The sequence below is a fragment of the Mobula hypostoma genome, chromosome 10 (genome assembly GCF_963921235.1).
Source record: "Mobula hypostoma chromosome 10, sMobHyp1.1, whole genome shotgun sequence".
Lineage (NCBI taxonomy): Eukaryota > Metazoa > Chordata > Chondrichthyes > Myliobatiformes > Myliobatidae > Mobula > Mobula hypostoma.
The window spans coordinates 105556474-105574322 of NC_086106.1; the positions used below are offsets into that span (position 1 = coordinate 105556474).

At 39.1% G+C, this 17849-nt stretch overlaps 1 protein-coding gene across 1 annotated transcript in view; it reads left to right on the plus strand.

Annotated features, from left to right (window-relative positions):
• Positions 1 to 14360, plus strand: part of LOC134353091 (gap junction alpha-3 protein-like) — a 29582-nt gene extending 15222 nt beyond the window's left edge. The window contains exon 2 of the mRNA XM_063060984.1: positions 10102 to 14360. Coding sequence (XP_062917054.1) covers positions 10119 to 11183 — 1065 coding nt within the window. The 5' untranslated portion in view covers positions 10102 to 10118 and the 3' untranslated portion in view covers positions 11184 to 14360. The remainder of the gene's footprint in view (positions 1 to 10101) is intronic.
• The last annotated feature ends 3489 nt before the right edge of the window (positions 14361 to 17849 follow it).

Below are 17849 nucleotides of genomic sequence, written 5' to 3' on the forward strand. Positions count from 1 at the left end.
TGGTGGGGAGGGTTTTACCCATGTTGGACTGGGCCATATCCATTACTGTAGCTATTGTAGGATTTTCCATTCAAGGACATTGGTGTTTCCATACTAGTCTGTGATGCAGTCAATCTATATACTCTGACAAACTTCTATAGATGTGTAGTGAAAAGTTTTAGATGTCATGCCAAATCTTCACAAACTCCTGCTAGTAGAGGTGCTGCCTTGCCTTTCTTCACAATTGCACTTACATGCCAGGGAGTTCTGGGGAGTACCATCAATGCTATCCTTACCAATGACACCAAATGTCCCCAAAAATTAAAATATGTGAAAGAAGTCATTACTCTGGATTCTTCCCCCTTACTTTCCAGTCCTGATGAAGGGCCTTGGCCTGAAATAGCAATATTTATTCCCTTTATTAGATGCTGCCTGACCTGCTGAGTTCCTCCAGCATTTTGTATTTTGCTCTGAAGAACACATTATAGTTTTCCTCAAAAGATAATGAAGGACATTAGCTCATGTACATTGGTACATGATACAATCTGTAAATGTGGCCCTTTTGAAGTATGTATTGCAGTCAGTTACAGGAGGAAAACTCTTCTTGCACAAGTCTGAATGAGATGTGAACTGACATTAATGTTTCAAGAGCTCAACAGGTCTTGAAATAGTTGCAACTATTTACACTCAAGCAGTTCCAATGCCACATTCCTAAACCTTCAGAACACTCTTAGTACTTAATAGCAATGGCAAAGTGGATTCAATAAAATAAAATTAGCACTGAGAGAAACATTGAGAAGAGAAGTAGTCCATGCCATAACATTCAGGAAGCTGCTGGTAAGTGGCAAGTTACATTTATGCCACAAAAGGTGGCAAACAATGACCACCCACGAAACAGGGAGCGAATAACAACCCACCCTTGAGATTAAAGGGCATCATCTTGCCTGAATTTCTCACCTGGAGTTCAATATTGATCAGTTGGACCACCCATTTAAATACCATGGCTATGAGAGTGGATCAGTGGCTGGTTACCCCATGAAATGTGACTCTCCTCATGGCAAACCAAGGCCTCTCCAATATTTTTAAATGCATGTCAGGGATCAAATGAAAAACTCACCACTTGCCTCCTTGAGTGGAACTCCAATAGCATCCAAGATGCTCAACACCATCCAGACTAAAGCAGTGTACTTGACTGGAATATTATCTATTGCCCTGAACCATAGGTCCCTAGTGCCCATGGTATGTAGCATCTACAAGATGCACTGCAGTTACTTAGCTAGGCTACTTTAGCAAGACGAACCTACAATCTCTGCTACCAGAAGGTCAGGGCAGCAAGAGCATAGGAACATCACCTCCAGCAGGTTTTCCTTAATGTTGATTACGATCCTGGTTTGGAATGTATCACAGTGCTTCACTTTGCAACTGGTGGATCACCCTGTCCAACACCATTCTAGTTAACAACTTCAGCAGAAGGTCTACAGCAATTATGAAGGCTGCCCACCACTCCACCTTCTCAAAGGGAAATCGGGATAGAAATACAATTATCCATTTCTACCATCATGGCTTTTCAGTCAGATTATTACCAGTTCACTTACAACTCAAAGATAATATTCACGTTTCAAAAACTGTGCTGCACTATATACAAAAAAACGAGAATATCTTCAAAAGGCATTAGCTTAAAAAGGCAGCATCTATCGTTAAAAACACCCATCACATAGGACAAGCTCTCTTTTCACCAAAAATTACCTAAGAGAATAGACGTAATTTTAAAGGCAAAGCGTAGTCACAGTAAATATTGATTTGATTTCGTTGTTTGCTGTTTACTGTTCTTTATAATAAATTTCTTGGTATTTAGAAACTTTTCATTATTTTTGAAAGCATCTTCACCTTACAGAACTTTTAAATGCAATACAGTAAGACTTCTGCATTTACTGTATATATTTCTTACCGTAATTTATAGGTTTTAATGTATTGCAATATACTGCTGCCACAAAACAAATTTCATGACATTTGTCTGTGATATAAAACCTAATTCTGATTCTGAAAATAATGCTATAAGAACAAAAGATAAAGAATCCTAAGTAGGTCATATGGCCGTTGGAGTCTGCTGCAACCATTCGTTTAAAGTATTGCTGAGCTGGCACCTCCACTCTCGTGCTCGTTACCTCAGACGAAAAAATTCTTATGATCTATCTTGAGCACTCTGGACAGCTGAACATTCTTTTCCCACAGAAGAGAGAATTTCAAAGACTTGAAAATTACTGCATAACAAAAAAAGATCCTCTCATCTCAATCTTAAATACCCATCTTTTTTCCTGAGACGGTATCCCCTCGTCCTAAATTTTAAGATGATAAGAAACAGCATTTTGACATGCAGCCTTTCAAACCCTTTGGAATTTTGCATGACTGTCTTCTGAATTTAAATGAATATCAACCAGCCCAGGTGCTTCTTTACTGGACGTTTCAGAAATCAATCTAGTGCATCTGCATAGAGACCAAAATGATACACGTTGATTCCTGTGAGGAAGCAAGTCTGTGCCAAGACCAAAACTACACACAAGTCAGGAGTGCAATAAAAAAACATGTCTGTATAGAGACCAATAATAAAAACATGGATCCCTGTTGGGATGCAAAAATCTTTAATTTTTTTCAACACTCATTTAAAAACAATATTTATTATGCCTGCCATTTGCTTTTTAGCCACTTATAATGCAGTAAGTTCAGCCATACTCAATGGAATAAACAATGGCACCAGTCCAAATAAGCTCCATATCCTCCATCTATTTGGCTGGCTTCATTCATATATCCAAGCCAATTCAGCATTGCTTCCAACTGCAGTACACATTGTTTAGGAATTTTTTTTAAAAAAACTGATTATTGAAAGAACTAAGTCACCAGCATATCAACTTCTTGCAGGCCTGAAATCTGAACTTTGCAAAGTATCACAGGGTAACATGAAGCCAGCTGCCTCCAGCACCCTGGGTGGGGAAAAAAGAATATTGACCGAAGCCATCTGCAACACAAGGGGTGATTGATAAGTTCATGGCCTAAGGTAGAAGGAGTCAATGTTTGTAGAAAAACAAGCACATTTATTTTTCAGCATAGTCCCCTCCTACATTTACACACTTAGTCCAGCGGTCGTGGAGCATACGGATCCCTTCTTTGTAGAAGTCGGCATCTTGGACCTCCAGAAGTGGTCCACAGCAGGGGTGATTGATAAGTTCATGGTCTAAAGTAACAGGAGATGAGTTCTTAACTTCAAACTTTCTGCATAATCACTCAAAGAGCTGAACTGCACGTGCATGTAACAAGAGCTGTATAACTCATCTGCTTCTACCCTGGGCCACAAACTTATCAATCACCCTTACTGTGGACCACTTTCTGGAGGTCCAAGACACCAACTTCTACAAAGAAGGGATCCGTATGCTCCACAACAGCTGGACTAGGTGTGTACATGTAGGAGGGGACTATATTGAAAAATAAATGTGCTCGGTTTTCTAAAATTGACTCCTTCTACCTTAGGCCACAAACTTATTAATCTCCCCTCGTAGGTCAGACCTCAACTTCACATTTTAAGATGCAGAAAGACGGGTCTCTCATTGCCTGGGCTCGTGAAGAAGGTTACTTAGATAAGATATCCACGAACTTCTGGTGCCTCAAAAAGGAGGAAAGAAGTGAAAAAAAAGTACAGGAAATATTTTGCTTTTCTAACTGCGAAATGCCATTAACTGGGAATAGAACACCGTAACTTTGTTGATTGGAGTAACTAATAAAGTTGAATTTGCTTAAATCCTGTTTCATTGACAGCTGATAGTTTCTGGTTTTACAGCATTTTAATAGGAATACAAAAGGAAGACTCACTAGGTACTAAATTCATCAGATAGCATCTTGATAAAAAAAAATAGCTCCACCTAAAAAAATACAAGGGGCTAGTGTTGCACAGTAGCAGGGCACAAATGCATTTTCTTTCTGTTTTCAAGTTAAAAATAAGTATGTATCAGTAATGAGTTGACACTGACATGCCAAAAGTAGTCCCTAAATGCTGATAGATTGCTAAATCAAACTTTGAAAGGCAAAACTGATTAGATTAATAACATATGAAGGACAGAAACAGGTACAGGGGTTGGCCACTGTGAATTCAAAATAGAAAGTCTCAGCTCCTGTTAAGATACAGTTCCACAGGTAGTGAATTATGTATGATATCTTGATCAGGCAGCCATTCTGCAATGGTGTGCCAGCACAGTGCTATTCATTCTTAAGAGGGAATTATGGTCACGCTCAGCATTTTGACATAATAGCTCGATGCTCTCTCAGTTGGTGTCCACGTTTCCACAACAAAGCTGGAACTCTAAGATACTGATCAGAAGGGCTGTTAATAATTTGTTTATAGTTCCTAATCCAAGGATGCTGAGGTTAATTATATCTCTCCTCCTGCACTGCCAGAACACAAATCAGGATCTACGTAAACTGTTTACCTACCAACTAAACCTTTATGGGACCAGTATAGTTATTAAAGACCAGTGTTACCATTATGCATTTCTTGCAAAACATTTTCACATATTTAAGTGTAACAGGGGGTGTGAAATTGCTTTTAATAGCTGGCTGAGATTACTTGAAGTTTTGCCTCTTAGATTTGTGACCTTTTATTTTTATCTCAGTTTTAGTGGAAAAAAATAGTTCAACTGGGGGTGGGGGAGGGGTAGGCAGGTGGGCTGCAGTAGGTTGCACATCTGTTGCATGACGCATTTGGCAGTGCATTCAACATTATGGAAAGGCTGTACTTTTTCTTTTAATAGCTGGATACTTCACAGCTGTTCCAGGATATGAATTTGATTGAAAGCTTCCTCAAAAGCAAAACTATTAAGGATTAAGGAATAAATTTGTTTGAAGTCCATGATCGTACTGATTTTCTCAGTATTTAATGATGTTAGGAGTAGTGTGACAAAAATAGGAGAGAAACAGACGGGCAGCTGCCCTATTGTCTTGGTGTTGACATAATTGAGCATTCCCAAGGGTGTAAACTGAAAATGTTTCTTCCTGACTATTGTTCAAAAGAAAGGCTTTAAACAGCACAAGCTGCTGTGAAAGAAGTCAGCGAGTATCACAAGGAGACTGTTTGTTAGCATCCCATAGCCAGAAATCTATGAAAAGAATTGAGTGACTTAAACAGGATGTGTGTGAAGGAAGCTCCATTATTGTGCATCTACCATCTCTCATCCTCCACACACTTCCCTATCACACATTCAATCTGCAGAATTGTTCGGATACCATTCCCAATCACACATAATATTCAAACTTTTATTTTGCTCAGGGTTATTTTCACATCAAATGTCCCTTTCCATTCCCTATTGATCTATTATGAATTAATTCCTCCTTTCACTTCAAAGAACATAATATGGAATTTACCCTTAACTCTGTGCTAAATATTAATCAATTGGAACTGTACTTTTAAAGCATGAAACAAAATTACTGAACAGTAGTAAAAATGGATGAAATTTATTTCAATACTTTAAAATGAATCTTATGATTTATTTTGCATCTGGTTAATATCCATTTTCAAAAAGTGAATTGAACTGCTTAAGATTAATAAAATGCAAATGGCCTCGAACATTTTTACATCCCCTGGATTGATAGTCAAAGGCACTGTGGTGAATGGGAGATACTTTGGCACATCCTAATAACTGATGTAAATGCAAATTCAAAACCTGCCTTGATATTGAATGCTGCCTAATTGTATGAAAATCTGAGAAATAATACATCAAAGGAACTTAAGTTCAGTACAATAAATACAAGGTTGAAATTTGTGGTCCCCAACTCAGTGGTGGGGCCACATGGTCCCATTAGCATGGGAGACTGAATTCCTCCCCTAATTATTAATTCACAAGCATCAAAATTGTACATAGAATTAAAATAATTCCTGTGGTTAATGAAGAAACAAACTTCACAACAGTATCAAATCAAAACCACTGGAAGTTGGTAAAGTTAATCATTTATTGGTGCTTGGTTCCCCCCACCCCATCATGTGCCCCATAAAGCACAAAAGAAACGAGATATTAACAATAAAGATTTGTAGAGTTATGAAGGAAATGAATGCTGTACTTGTGGCGGCTCAAATGAAAAAGGTCTGAATGCTCAAAGTAGAACATTGTGACTGAGTCACGATGGTCCATGTGATTCCTAGCATCATAATTTGCTCTTTGTTGCATTTTTGATTACTTATATACAAACAGTTTTGTTACTTATTGATACTCGTCAATCTAAATGTTCTCTCACATGTATTTGAGGAAGAGTTCCAACTTACTGTAATATTCAATTAGTGTCCAAAGAGACTGATCTTTCTTTTCCCCCCAAGATGCTTGCAAATCTTTATCTGCCAAATCATCTGGTATCCTTTGATCAATTATAATTTAAATAACAAGAACTGATATTAGCCTTTTAATTCTAGGCTGTTTAATGAGAGTAATGAAGAAAGTTCTCTGTTGCAGTATGAACTTGCATTTCTAGCTTATTAGTCTCGGATGCCATATTGCTGTACAGTATCTTAATTATATTACTTACTTCCAAATCTCATTCAGAAACACCGAGATCAACTGTATTTATTGCTATTTTGCAGTCAACTAATCACAGATGGGACTGGAGCTTGGGTGCTTCCAAATTGCTATGCTAACTGGATAAATTTCTTAAGTGATCCAGAATGCTAGATATACTCTTCAAAAATATTTGAAAGAACCTTCAGTTTTTTTGGTGCCTTGCTTTAGTTTCCTTGCCATGGGCTCCCTGTGCTTAAGTAGAGAGCAGGTAGTGACCAATTGTCAGGAGATGCATGAGAACTATTCAGTGAAATGACACTTTGTAATTGACCTACTTTCCAGTGAGAAGTGACAAAGATATCTTCATCAAGCACACTTGTATTGCACATCACAGCTCAATGCGCGTCTCTAAAGAACCTCAACAAGGCCTGTTGGAATAATGTTGACCCTTTAAAGTTCAAAGAAAATTTATTATCAAAGTATGTGTATGTCACCATATACAACTTCGAGATTCTTTTTCTTGCAAGCATTCACAGTAAAACAAAGAAATAGAATGAATTAAAAACTACAAAGACTGATAAACAACCGAAAGAATAAAACTGTGCAAATTTTTTTTAAAAACTGTGAACATGAGTTATAATTTACAGTGAGTCCATAGATTGTGGAATCACTTTAGTGTTGAGGTGAGTGATGGTTGAAGAGTAATAATTATTCCTAAATCTGGTGATGTGGGACCCAAGGCTCCTGTGCCTCTTTCCTGATGATGGATGCTGCTTTCTTGTGGCAGTGCTCCTTGTAGGTGTGCTCAATGGTGCTGAGGGCTGTTGTCAAGTACTTTGCAGCTCTCTTGCATGGAGTTCCAAGTGATAGGCTTCGCAGAATCTGTTTCGCATAAAAGGCGCTTTCTTCTGCAATTACCAGTGAACTACAACATAGAAGCCAAATACTGACCACCTCCTGTCTGGGAATAATAATCTGCAAATAAACTGACATGTTTTTCCTTTTGTCATTTTTAATTTGCAATCCAAAATTATGAAAGTAACCAAACATTGGTAGGGCAGGTCATTAATGAAAGTTTTTAGCCCATCTATCTGACCACAGCGTTTCTGTTTCGAATCACTTAAGATGGATTTTTCTGATTGTAAACAGAATGAATTTTGCTGTCATCTGGTTTAGAGACAGTCTGTTATCTCTCTATACCAGAGGCTATTTGCCTCCACCATTTTCCATGAGTGTTGTACCACGGAATAGATTGATTTTAATATTGTAAATTCTGTGCCATTTTCAGCAAGGCAAAAGAGAAGCAAACTGTCCAACCAGAATTAATCTGTAGATCAGCCAAGGAATTTGAATCTTGCCTACATTTGGGCTTTCACATGTCCCATTTCCACATAAATATAGACATTTCAAGTTTTTCCTTTCCACCATGTATTAAAAGTATAGGCATGTCAACATTATATGTAAAACAGGGGACCAATCCATCTTATGTCCACTTTGTATAGTGAATGTGAGAGACATAAAACTGTTCAAAAACAAATTTAGAGTGTGTGTAGAATTTATTCATTATTAATAATTGATTTTATATTTGTTGACCCTTTGTATTAAATAAATCCAAACATTTCATTTCTAAGTTGGACACAGAAAGCAGATAAACTAATAATTTTCCACCATCACATCTTCAATACTGTTTAAGACATTAGTATTTTTGCCTTACCCAAGGGTAGAGCAGTACAAACTGCACCTTGTACATCATTTCTCACCTTTTGAATGGTGGCAATTTGCTTCAAAATACAGTTACTCATTTTTAGCTGTGCCTGAAAATTTACATACTGTTGTACTGCATTTAAATTTCATGAACCTGAAGATCTGAAACAATCTCTTCCTTGTTCTTCAGCCCCACTGGTGGATATATTTTAGACCAGATCACCAGGATTTGTTAATATAAGCTATTAGAGCCAAACGCAAATACAATGATACGGTTAAAGTATTGCCCGTTTCTGTGACACCAGCAGGCTAAAAAAAAATCAAATCATTTGGACTCTTCAGTTTTTGTCATTTTGGCCTTAATTCAAAATGCTTATTTTAAAAGCATTAGGAAATTTTAAAGTAGTTAAAACAACAGTATAGCTGTCTTGTTCAATCCCTATTCATCAGTCTTCCTGACCAGGCACTGGGTGCACATTTGGACACTGGTAGCACAAAACAAACATATTCTTGGATCCCAGAACAGTCCTTTGAGGTAATCTCCATTTTGCTCTTTTGGTCTAATTGCAGAGATTGCACTTTTCATCCAAACCCTTACCTTCAACATTTTTATCACTTCCATCCTCTTGAAATACAATGTTGGAAAGTGTATGGTTATGCACTTTGGCAGAAGAAATAAACGGGCAGACTATTATTTAAATGGGGAAAGAATTTAAAGTTCTGCGATGCAACGGGACTTGGGAGTCCTCGTACAGGATACCCTTAAGGTTAACCTCCAGGTTGAGTCGGTAGTGAAGAAGGCGAATGCAATGTTGACATTCATTTCTAGAAGAATAGAGTATAGGTGCAGGGATGTGATGTTGAGGCTCTATAAGGCGCTGGTGAGACCTCACTTGGAGTACTGTGGGCAGTTTTGGTCTCCTTATTTAAGAAAGGATGTGCTGACGTTGGAGAGGGTACAGAGAAGATTCACTAGAATGATTCTGGGAATGAGAGGGTTAACATATGAGGAACATTTGTCCGCTCTTGGACTATATTCCTTGGAGTTTAGAAGAATGAGGGGAGACCTCATAGAAACATTTCGAATGTTGAAAGGCATGGACAGAGTGGATGTGGCAAAGTTGTTTCCCATGATGGGGGAGTCTAGTACGAGAGGGTATGACTTAAGGATTGAAGGGCACCCATTCAGAACAGAAATGTGAAGAAATTTTTTTAGTCAAGGGGTGGTGAATCTATGGAATTTGTTGCCACAGGCAGCGGTGGAGGCCAAGTCATTGGATGTATTTAAGGCAGAGATTGATTGGTATCTGAGTAGCCAGGGCATCAAAGGTTATGGTGAGAAGGCAGGGGAGTGGGACTAAATGGGAGAATGGATCAGCTCATGATAAAATGAAGGAGCAGACTTGATGGGCCAAATAGCTGACTTCTGCCCCTTTGTCTTATGGTCTCTTAAAAGCATCGCAGTTAAAAAAAAAATGCCCAATTTTTCCTTAAACTTTATTGTTTGATAACTGACCATTGTTTTCACATGTAAAATTGGTATCTGGATTATATGGTGTATTGCAAGGTTGAGAGGCAGTTATTACAGAAATAACTGTTAAGTAAAGGTAGAGAATGCTTTTAAGAAACTCATAACGCAGCATCTGTGTAAAGAAAAAGAATTAATAGTTTAGGTTTTCATCATATCCACTTAGAACTTAGTTTTATTTTGTGAGGTCTTTAGTGGTTTAATTTTTATCTCGAGCTAGATGAGCTTGAGATTGCCGATGGTTGGGGTTGGAGAGTAATGGGCAGTATGTAGACTGATCCTATCGATAGAACTTTAATCAACAAAACCGACTTGGAACGTGAATCCTACTGACTTCTGGTCTCCTGTTCTTCCCAACAGGCTAAAAGCAGGAAAGAATGGGTGACTGGAGTTTGTTGGGCAACTTACTAGAAAGTGCCCAGGAGCACTCCACCGTGGTAGGGAAGGTGTGGCTGACATCGCTGTTCGTCTTCCGCATCCTGGTGCTGGGGACAGCCACCGAGAAAGTGTGGGGGGACGAGCAATCCTTCTTCACCTGTGACACCAAGCAACCTGGCTGCCAGAACGTCTGCTACGACAGGATCTTCCCCATCTCCCACATCCGGTTCTGGGTGCTGCAGATCATCTTTGTGTCCACTCCCACGCTGGTCTACCTGGGCCACATCTTCCTTCTGGTGCGGATGGAGGAGAAGCAGAAGGAGAAGGAGAGGGAGAGAGGCAAGCTGAGCAGATATCCCCCTGGAGACAAGGAAGCACTGATGCAAAATGCCAGGAACATCGAGTGCCCTATGCTGCATGACCAGGGTAAAATTAGACTGCAAGGAGCTATTCTACGAACTTACTTGTTTAATATAATTTTTAAAACTCTCTTCGAAGTTGGTTTTATATGGGCCCAGTATTATCTCTATGGCTTTGAGCTGAAACCTCTTTACAAATGTGACTACTCGCCTTGCCCTAACATTGTTGACTGTTACATTTCCCGGCCCACTGAGAAGACTATTTTCATTATATTCATGCTGGCCATGGCTTGCCTGTCCCTACTTTTGAACATCATTGAGATATGTCATCTGGGAATCAAGAAATGCAGAAGGGCCACCAAGAACAATCACGCCACCCAAGCTGCCTGTAAACAGAATGGCACACTGGCAAGCGAGAGAATAGGACCCTGCGCCCCAGGTTACCAATACTTTGCGGGCCACACTAGACCGCAGCTTTACAGTGTCCCCCCACTGGCAGAACCTGATCCAGTGTGCCACCCTTACAATGGCAATGTCTCCACGAAGCAAAACCGAGAGAACTTTGCCATAATGGATGACAGGGGTGGGAGTCGGGAGGATCATAGCTCGCTCCCCAGCAAGCACATCTCAGTCACCGATCAGAGACGGAACAGTGAACGAAGCAAAGGAAGCAGCCGCAGCAAATCAGACGATCTGACAATTTGAGTCCCTGGCCTGGGGGCATTGAGCAGAATTCTTGAGAAATCATTCTATTTGAACTTTGAGAACATCCAAAGAATCCAATGAAACCTCCAGAGAGATATGTCCAACATGACAACAAAATTGCGTTCTTCTCAATAATTGCTTCAGTCATTTTGGTTTGTATTTATTGTGAGCATGTTTTGCCCTCAGCCCCTTCCCTACCACCCCACTCTCCTTCGGGTCCCTCATTTCTGATACTCCCCCGTCCAACCCATTCTTCCTTCTTTCGTTCCCTTGCTTGGTCTCCCCATCTCTCTGATTGGCTACCACTCGCTCAAGCCACAAGGCTGCTCGCCAACCATTCAAGGCAGGTCCTGGATCATGCTCTGGAAATGAATAGGGCAAATCCCAGAGACAATCTCCATCTGCTCCTCTAAGACCACTTTAGATGCCTCCCACAACCGCCCTCACTTCATGGGGCTAATCCAACGCACACCTTGATACATCTCACCAAAGCTTTCAACTCTGCCAGCTTCATCAGATTTGTGGATATTCCTTGTCAAATGTGGATGTCTTCATATATTTTTCATTACTGCACAGAGACTACATAATATGATGCCAATCACCGGGTTCTCCACAAATCTAGTCCCACTGCATACCTGGACCAAGCACGGCTATGACATCATATTGGATACCTTGTCAATCTCACTCATTGCAATACCTCAGCTCACCTTTAACAATTTCCACACTGTGGGTCAATGGGACTAGGTAGAATAACAGTTCATCACAGACTAGATGGGCTGAAGGGTTTATTTATGTACTGTAGTGGTCTCTAACAGCAGCAGAGTTAATCTACAGGATAAATGAGGAAACATTCAATATTTATTGCTTCCATTCTAGAATCAAAATTACTCTGTTTTATTCTGATCTCAGTCAATGTAAGCAACATTTAATCCATGCTCATACATACTGAGGCTGAGCTATGAATTATTGTTGATTCTTGAAGTCTAGAATAAAACATACTTTAATCAACTAAAATGTAGTCTTCATCAAACCTAACCCACGCAAAAACTCTTCTCTGTCAAACAATATCTACATTTGTATAATAAATAGTCAAAGTGAATTACTTCCAGTATCTTATGAACTACCTCTTAGTGTCTACATTCACAACAGTGTGCCAGCATGACTTTTAGCCAAATGAGAAAGAGCACACAAAGACAAGATCTTAGGCAGCAGGATCGTAGTCTTTGAGAACTGGTGCTGCCCACATGCATTCTTCAGAAACATGGGCATTGTACAGGAGACTCCTCAAAGAACTTCAATGAAAAAATATCGCCAATGGTGTCCCTAGAAAATTCTCCAGAAGCATTCAAAGATCAGTATTCATTCCTGGGTGCACGGCTTCAACAGAGGTTTTAAACCTGCTCAACCCGCTTCAGTGACCAGGCCATATTATCTGCTGCCCAACACTTGTCAAGAGATCTTCAGGAGGACAGAGAAGACACTTTAATTATATTTTCAGAACATTCCCAAAAAAAAAACTAAACATCTTCACTGATTCATAAGATCCCTGGCTTCTGACTAGGGAAAACGAAGAAACATGTCAGAAACAGACACACTAACTCCCTGTAGCAGGAGAACATGAAGAACGTGTAAAGACAGCAGGAGTAGTAGACAAAGACAATACACTCAATAAAGTATTTCTAATCCTACCCATAGCAGAGCTTGTTGCTCACCTTCAAAGTTCACAGAACTAAAGAGGAAGCAAGTCATCCCTGGCCCTGAGGGTCCACCCCAGATACGACAAGCACCAAGCTTTACAGAAAAGGTTGCTCTCTCTCCAGGTAATCATCTCAGCCTGAAACATTGACTATCCACTTCCATTCATAGATGCGGCCTGGCCTGCTGATTTCCTCCAGTATTTTAGTGTATTACTCCAGAAGACTTAAGAACAAAATTCCTCTTTTTAAACAGCAATGCATTTTCAAAAGTGCCATATTTTAAAACTACATGTTCCTATCATATGATAAGTGGAGATATCTAGCCTACTCATATTTTTAAAATGAAAAAAAATTGAGCCCAAGCTTTAGATACATTTACAATCCCTCAAATGCTGGAGGGCTTATAGAATTATTATCTTCATGACAATGTTCAGGAAAACAAGAATTTCCCATTGAAATAGGCAAAACTGTTTTCGTCATTCTTTATTACAAAGAAATCATAATACAATGCCGTAATTTGGCATGATTTCCCTGTTTGTGTTATCTGTTGACAGACAAGAAAAATTATTTGGTACAAGCCTTTCTTACGGCAATTGTTCTTTTGTGATGCTTGATAAAAATGCTCAGGAACCGATAAGGTCATCTGACTTGATAAACCATTTCTTTATGACAGCTCAGCCTGATCTGCCCAACGTTGCACATCCTTTTCTCTTTATTGACCAGAACTTTGCAGTCAGAAGCAAAAATGAGTCCAGTCGTTCATCACCTTTGCAGTTGCCCATGGATTTTCTATATTTTTTGCGCTGGAAACTGTGGTTAGAATGCCATTTTGGTGCGGGGCTCTGTGTGAACAGAGAATTCTTCTCAACAAACAATGCTGTAGAAACATGAGGCACATGGAGACTAAACCATCATATGCCCTTCATGTACAAAGAGGTAAATAAAGCAGAGCTAAAAGAAAACGTTCATCAGAATTAACTTTTTCATAATTTAAATCTAAAGGGATCGGATCCCACACACAAAAAACTAATCTTCCCTTCTAAAGAGGTAGTGTAGATTAGGATGTTGCGTTCCATTGTAAAATCACCTTCAATAGAATGGACAAGCCCCAAACTTCCATGTTAAAGTTCAGGTGCTATCATGCAAGTGCAGCATCTACAGTTGCACCTTTTAGTTATAAACTTTTCAGAAGATGCCCCTATAATGAAGCTTTTGGAAACAACAGGAAGCCCTAACACCATATTCATTATTTCCATATTTAACCATAACTATATGATCACTGGAAGTTGTTATGCCATTTAAACTTTAAGAATAGCGACACTATTAACCCCAGTACAACTCTCACTGCAAATTCCTGGGCAATATCTCAAGGCCATTTATACTGTCCACATGATGTTGTTTTCAATGATGATTTATTCCACATTGTGTTAACAGATTCATCTTGAATTTCATTTGTTGTATTTCTGTTACTTTCCTGATTTGATTCTAAGCATGATTATAACCATTCAAAATGTGGTGACAGAAAGCTTAGCTTATTTCATCAATAAATATGCATGATTGTTTTAGATATGTGTACACCTTCTACCTATCTGGATTGATTTTGGAAGATTTACCTCTATATTCCACTTTTCTGCAGACTTGCACTGCCTTAATGTTAGCTATAACCTGGATATTGTGGCCAGTAAGTCACTAGTCCTGTGGGGATCTCCTCCCAGTACCTTCCTGCACAAAGCCACCTCTGACCTTAATAACAAGTCTTTGCAAAGCTACAGGAGCTCTCAGGTGTGAATCCTGTCACAATGGAGGGGTCAGAGAGAGTAATAAGTCCAAAAACACTGCAGATGCTTGAAATATGAAATAAATCAGAAAGTGTTGGAAGCATTCAACCAGTCAGGCAGCAATTGGGGAAGTAAAAAAGTGTTAATATTTCAGATTAAAGACCTCTCCTCAGAATTTTCACTTTCATCCACTAACATTTGGAAACAAAAATCTATGAAAGTTATTCAAAATTATCTTTAATTTAAAAATACAATTAAAACTAAAATCTCAAATATTTTTAATACTTTATTTTCAAAAATTAAAAAAAAAATGAAATCAACAAGAACATACCAGCAAAGACATGTATAAAAATGAAATAAGCCAAAAAAAGGGGACATAACATTAGAGGGATGCCTATTGTACAAAGTGCTCAAAAATACTAAACATTAAATCTCAAATGAGGGCCGTGAGCAATCAGCTGGGGTGGGGGGAAATCGCTCATCCACCCCCGGCCTCATCCAGGTAGGAAAGAAATGGATTCCAGATAGCTGAAAATTTTATAATTGAATTGGTTCTCAAGAACCTAAGTTTCTCCATCTGTATGACTGAGATCATATCAGCCATCCATCTCCGAAAGGAAGGGGGAGAAGGTGATTTCCATTCCCTCAAGATGAGTCTTTTGGCAACAATCATCCCCAGCATCAGAGACTGTTATATGGCTGCAGGGAAACAAATAGTAGATTGCCAGCAGCCGAATATAGCGAGACCAGCTTCCAAGGGGAGCTCAAACTAAAATCTCAAATATGTAATTAAACTAAACAGAAGAAAACATAAAGCACAGGTAGTGATTTCACAACCATTACTTTCCATTCAAATCGATGGAGCTGCTATCCCTGTGCTGGGATATCCCAGCAGTGATTGAGCAATGATGCACCTCACACACTACTGCTATATTCCACCAGCATTGCAAACATCAGACTGACAACTGCTAATGACATTGGAGATTCTGCATCCAGATGTGGGAATCTCAAATCTGATGATACCTTATTGCAACTCAAGAAAATTCCTGCAACATCCAGCCCAATGTCATCACCCACCATCATTTTGTTATGTTATGTTGGTACCTTTCGCTCCAGAAGTTTCTATTTGTGCATCAGTCAGGGCTAATAGATGCACTCATTGCCACTTTACTTCAGAGATATTGGTGTTCTCCAGTTTCTTTTGGCTGTTTTTCCAACACTTATAACAGAATCCTATAGAATTGCAGAAATTCACAACAGTTTCTAGAACATGGTTCTCAGGGGATACAAGGTTTTCAAGGTTATGTGTCAGAATCAGTTAACAGTAAAAGCTGTTGGTAAGTATAAGAGGAATGAAGTGAAGCACTGGAAAACACACAAACACTGACACTCTTTTCTTGTACAAAAAAAGAGGATTTTATGACATGCTTGTGGCTTTCTACATTTAAAAGCCTGAGCACAAATGTAGAACCTCTGGAGCCTTAGGAAAAAAAGCTTCACCATCCTGGGGTATTGCTACTTGCTGCAACGGATTGACTGGAATGTGAAAGCACTAACCTGTCATCTTCTGAACTAAAGGAGTTTTTGTTTTTAAAAAAAAGTGGAGCCACAGCTGTGAAGTTGTCAGTAAGCCCACCTCTCATCAATTGTTCGAGGTAAGGTGAAGTCTTTGTGGGTTACTGGGAAATAGTTTGAACTTACCAGCACAGCCATTCTCAACTGCGTTGGAGACTCACAGAACACTGAAGAGTAATCAGGAACAGGAAACCCATGCTTGTTTTTCTCTTCCTCCGCCCTGCAAGTACAACATTCAAAGTGAGTGCTACAGCAGTGAAGCCATTATCATGTAGCAGTTCTTTATCTCTTTGCCTCAGGACAGCTGCCCAGCACGTTTCCTTACATTATGGTACCCAGCTGTGAACAGAGAAGGAATTGCAATGACACGATCAGCAAGAGATTTGTTTCTGAGCTGTGAGATGCAAAAAGACTTGACTTCGTATGCTTAGTTTTATTAATATCTTTGCAAAACTCTCACCAACTCAAACCACTTAGCTTGGTAATTATGGCAATATCTGAATATTCAACACTGGCCATACATTTCAAAGGATACAAGCCATCTGCAGCAATTCCAGAAGGTGCCTCACCACCACACTTTTCAAGGGAAACTGAGCACCCAAACCTGATGCTGGTCTTGTCCAGTTATATGCATACCCCTAAAAATCAATTCAAACACCGATTAGTTTTATCAAACCTCTGAGAATATTAAACATATGCACTGAAATTGCCTTGCAGGGTACCTTCCCTCATCTGTTTTAAAACATTTTACTTTATTTATTGCTTCTGAAAGTTAGACAAATTTAGTTGCTCCATTTAATAACCTTTTGTGACTGTTTTATCCTTTAATCCTGAAGTGGAAATGTTGAATTTTCTTTGAATTTCCAGCTTTCTCTAATAAATTTGGAGCATTCCTTTGCCTACAAGTCCCATGGAGTCAGAAATGTAAAGTCCCATCTGGGAGGACAGAAAAAGATGGTGTCTCCACATCAGTTGAAGTGCTGATTCAGATCCCTCTTCAGCAAAGTACACAAGTTTGCAATCTATTCTTCACCTCAGACCTTCACCACTCACACTACTTGGTGCCCTATTCCCACATTTCCACTAACATCATTCTTGTTTAGACACCATCAGCTTGTGTATGAAAATTGTTTAAATTGCAACTAATGCCTTGCACCACGGGACCATGGCTAAGATTAAGACCACAGTTTATAAAATGTATTCCAACAGTCAAAATATCAAAAAAGAAACAATGTACTCAGCTGTATCTTTCTACAACTATGAATGCAATCTCAAAGAATTTAATAATACAACAAATTATCTAAAAAAAAAGATTCTCTCTGTGAACAGAGAATTGCCCCACCAATGTTGTTCAGGGGGACAAAAAGATATAACTGTACCGTATCTAAAGAACCAACTGTAAACCAGATATTATTTCTTTACAGCGTGAGGAACCTGAGGCACAATGAAATGATTTGTGAAAGGAATTTGAACAGTGTCATGTGGCACGTACATCAGCATAGATTTAAAACAATATCCCTTTCATTTGATGATTGCAACCATTTTAAGAACTTTGAGCAACCGTTGCACATCCCAAGTAATATTCAGTTTTGTCCTTTTGTGTTTTCAGACCCTTT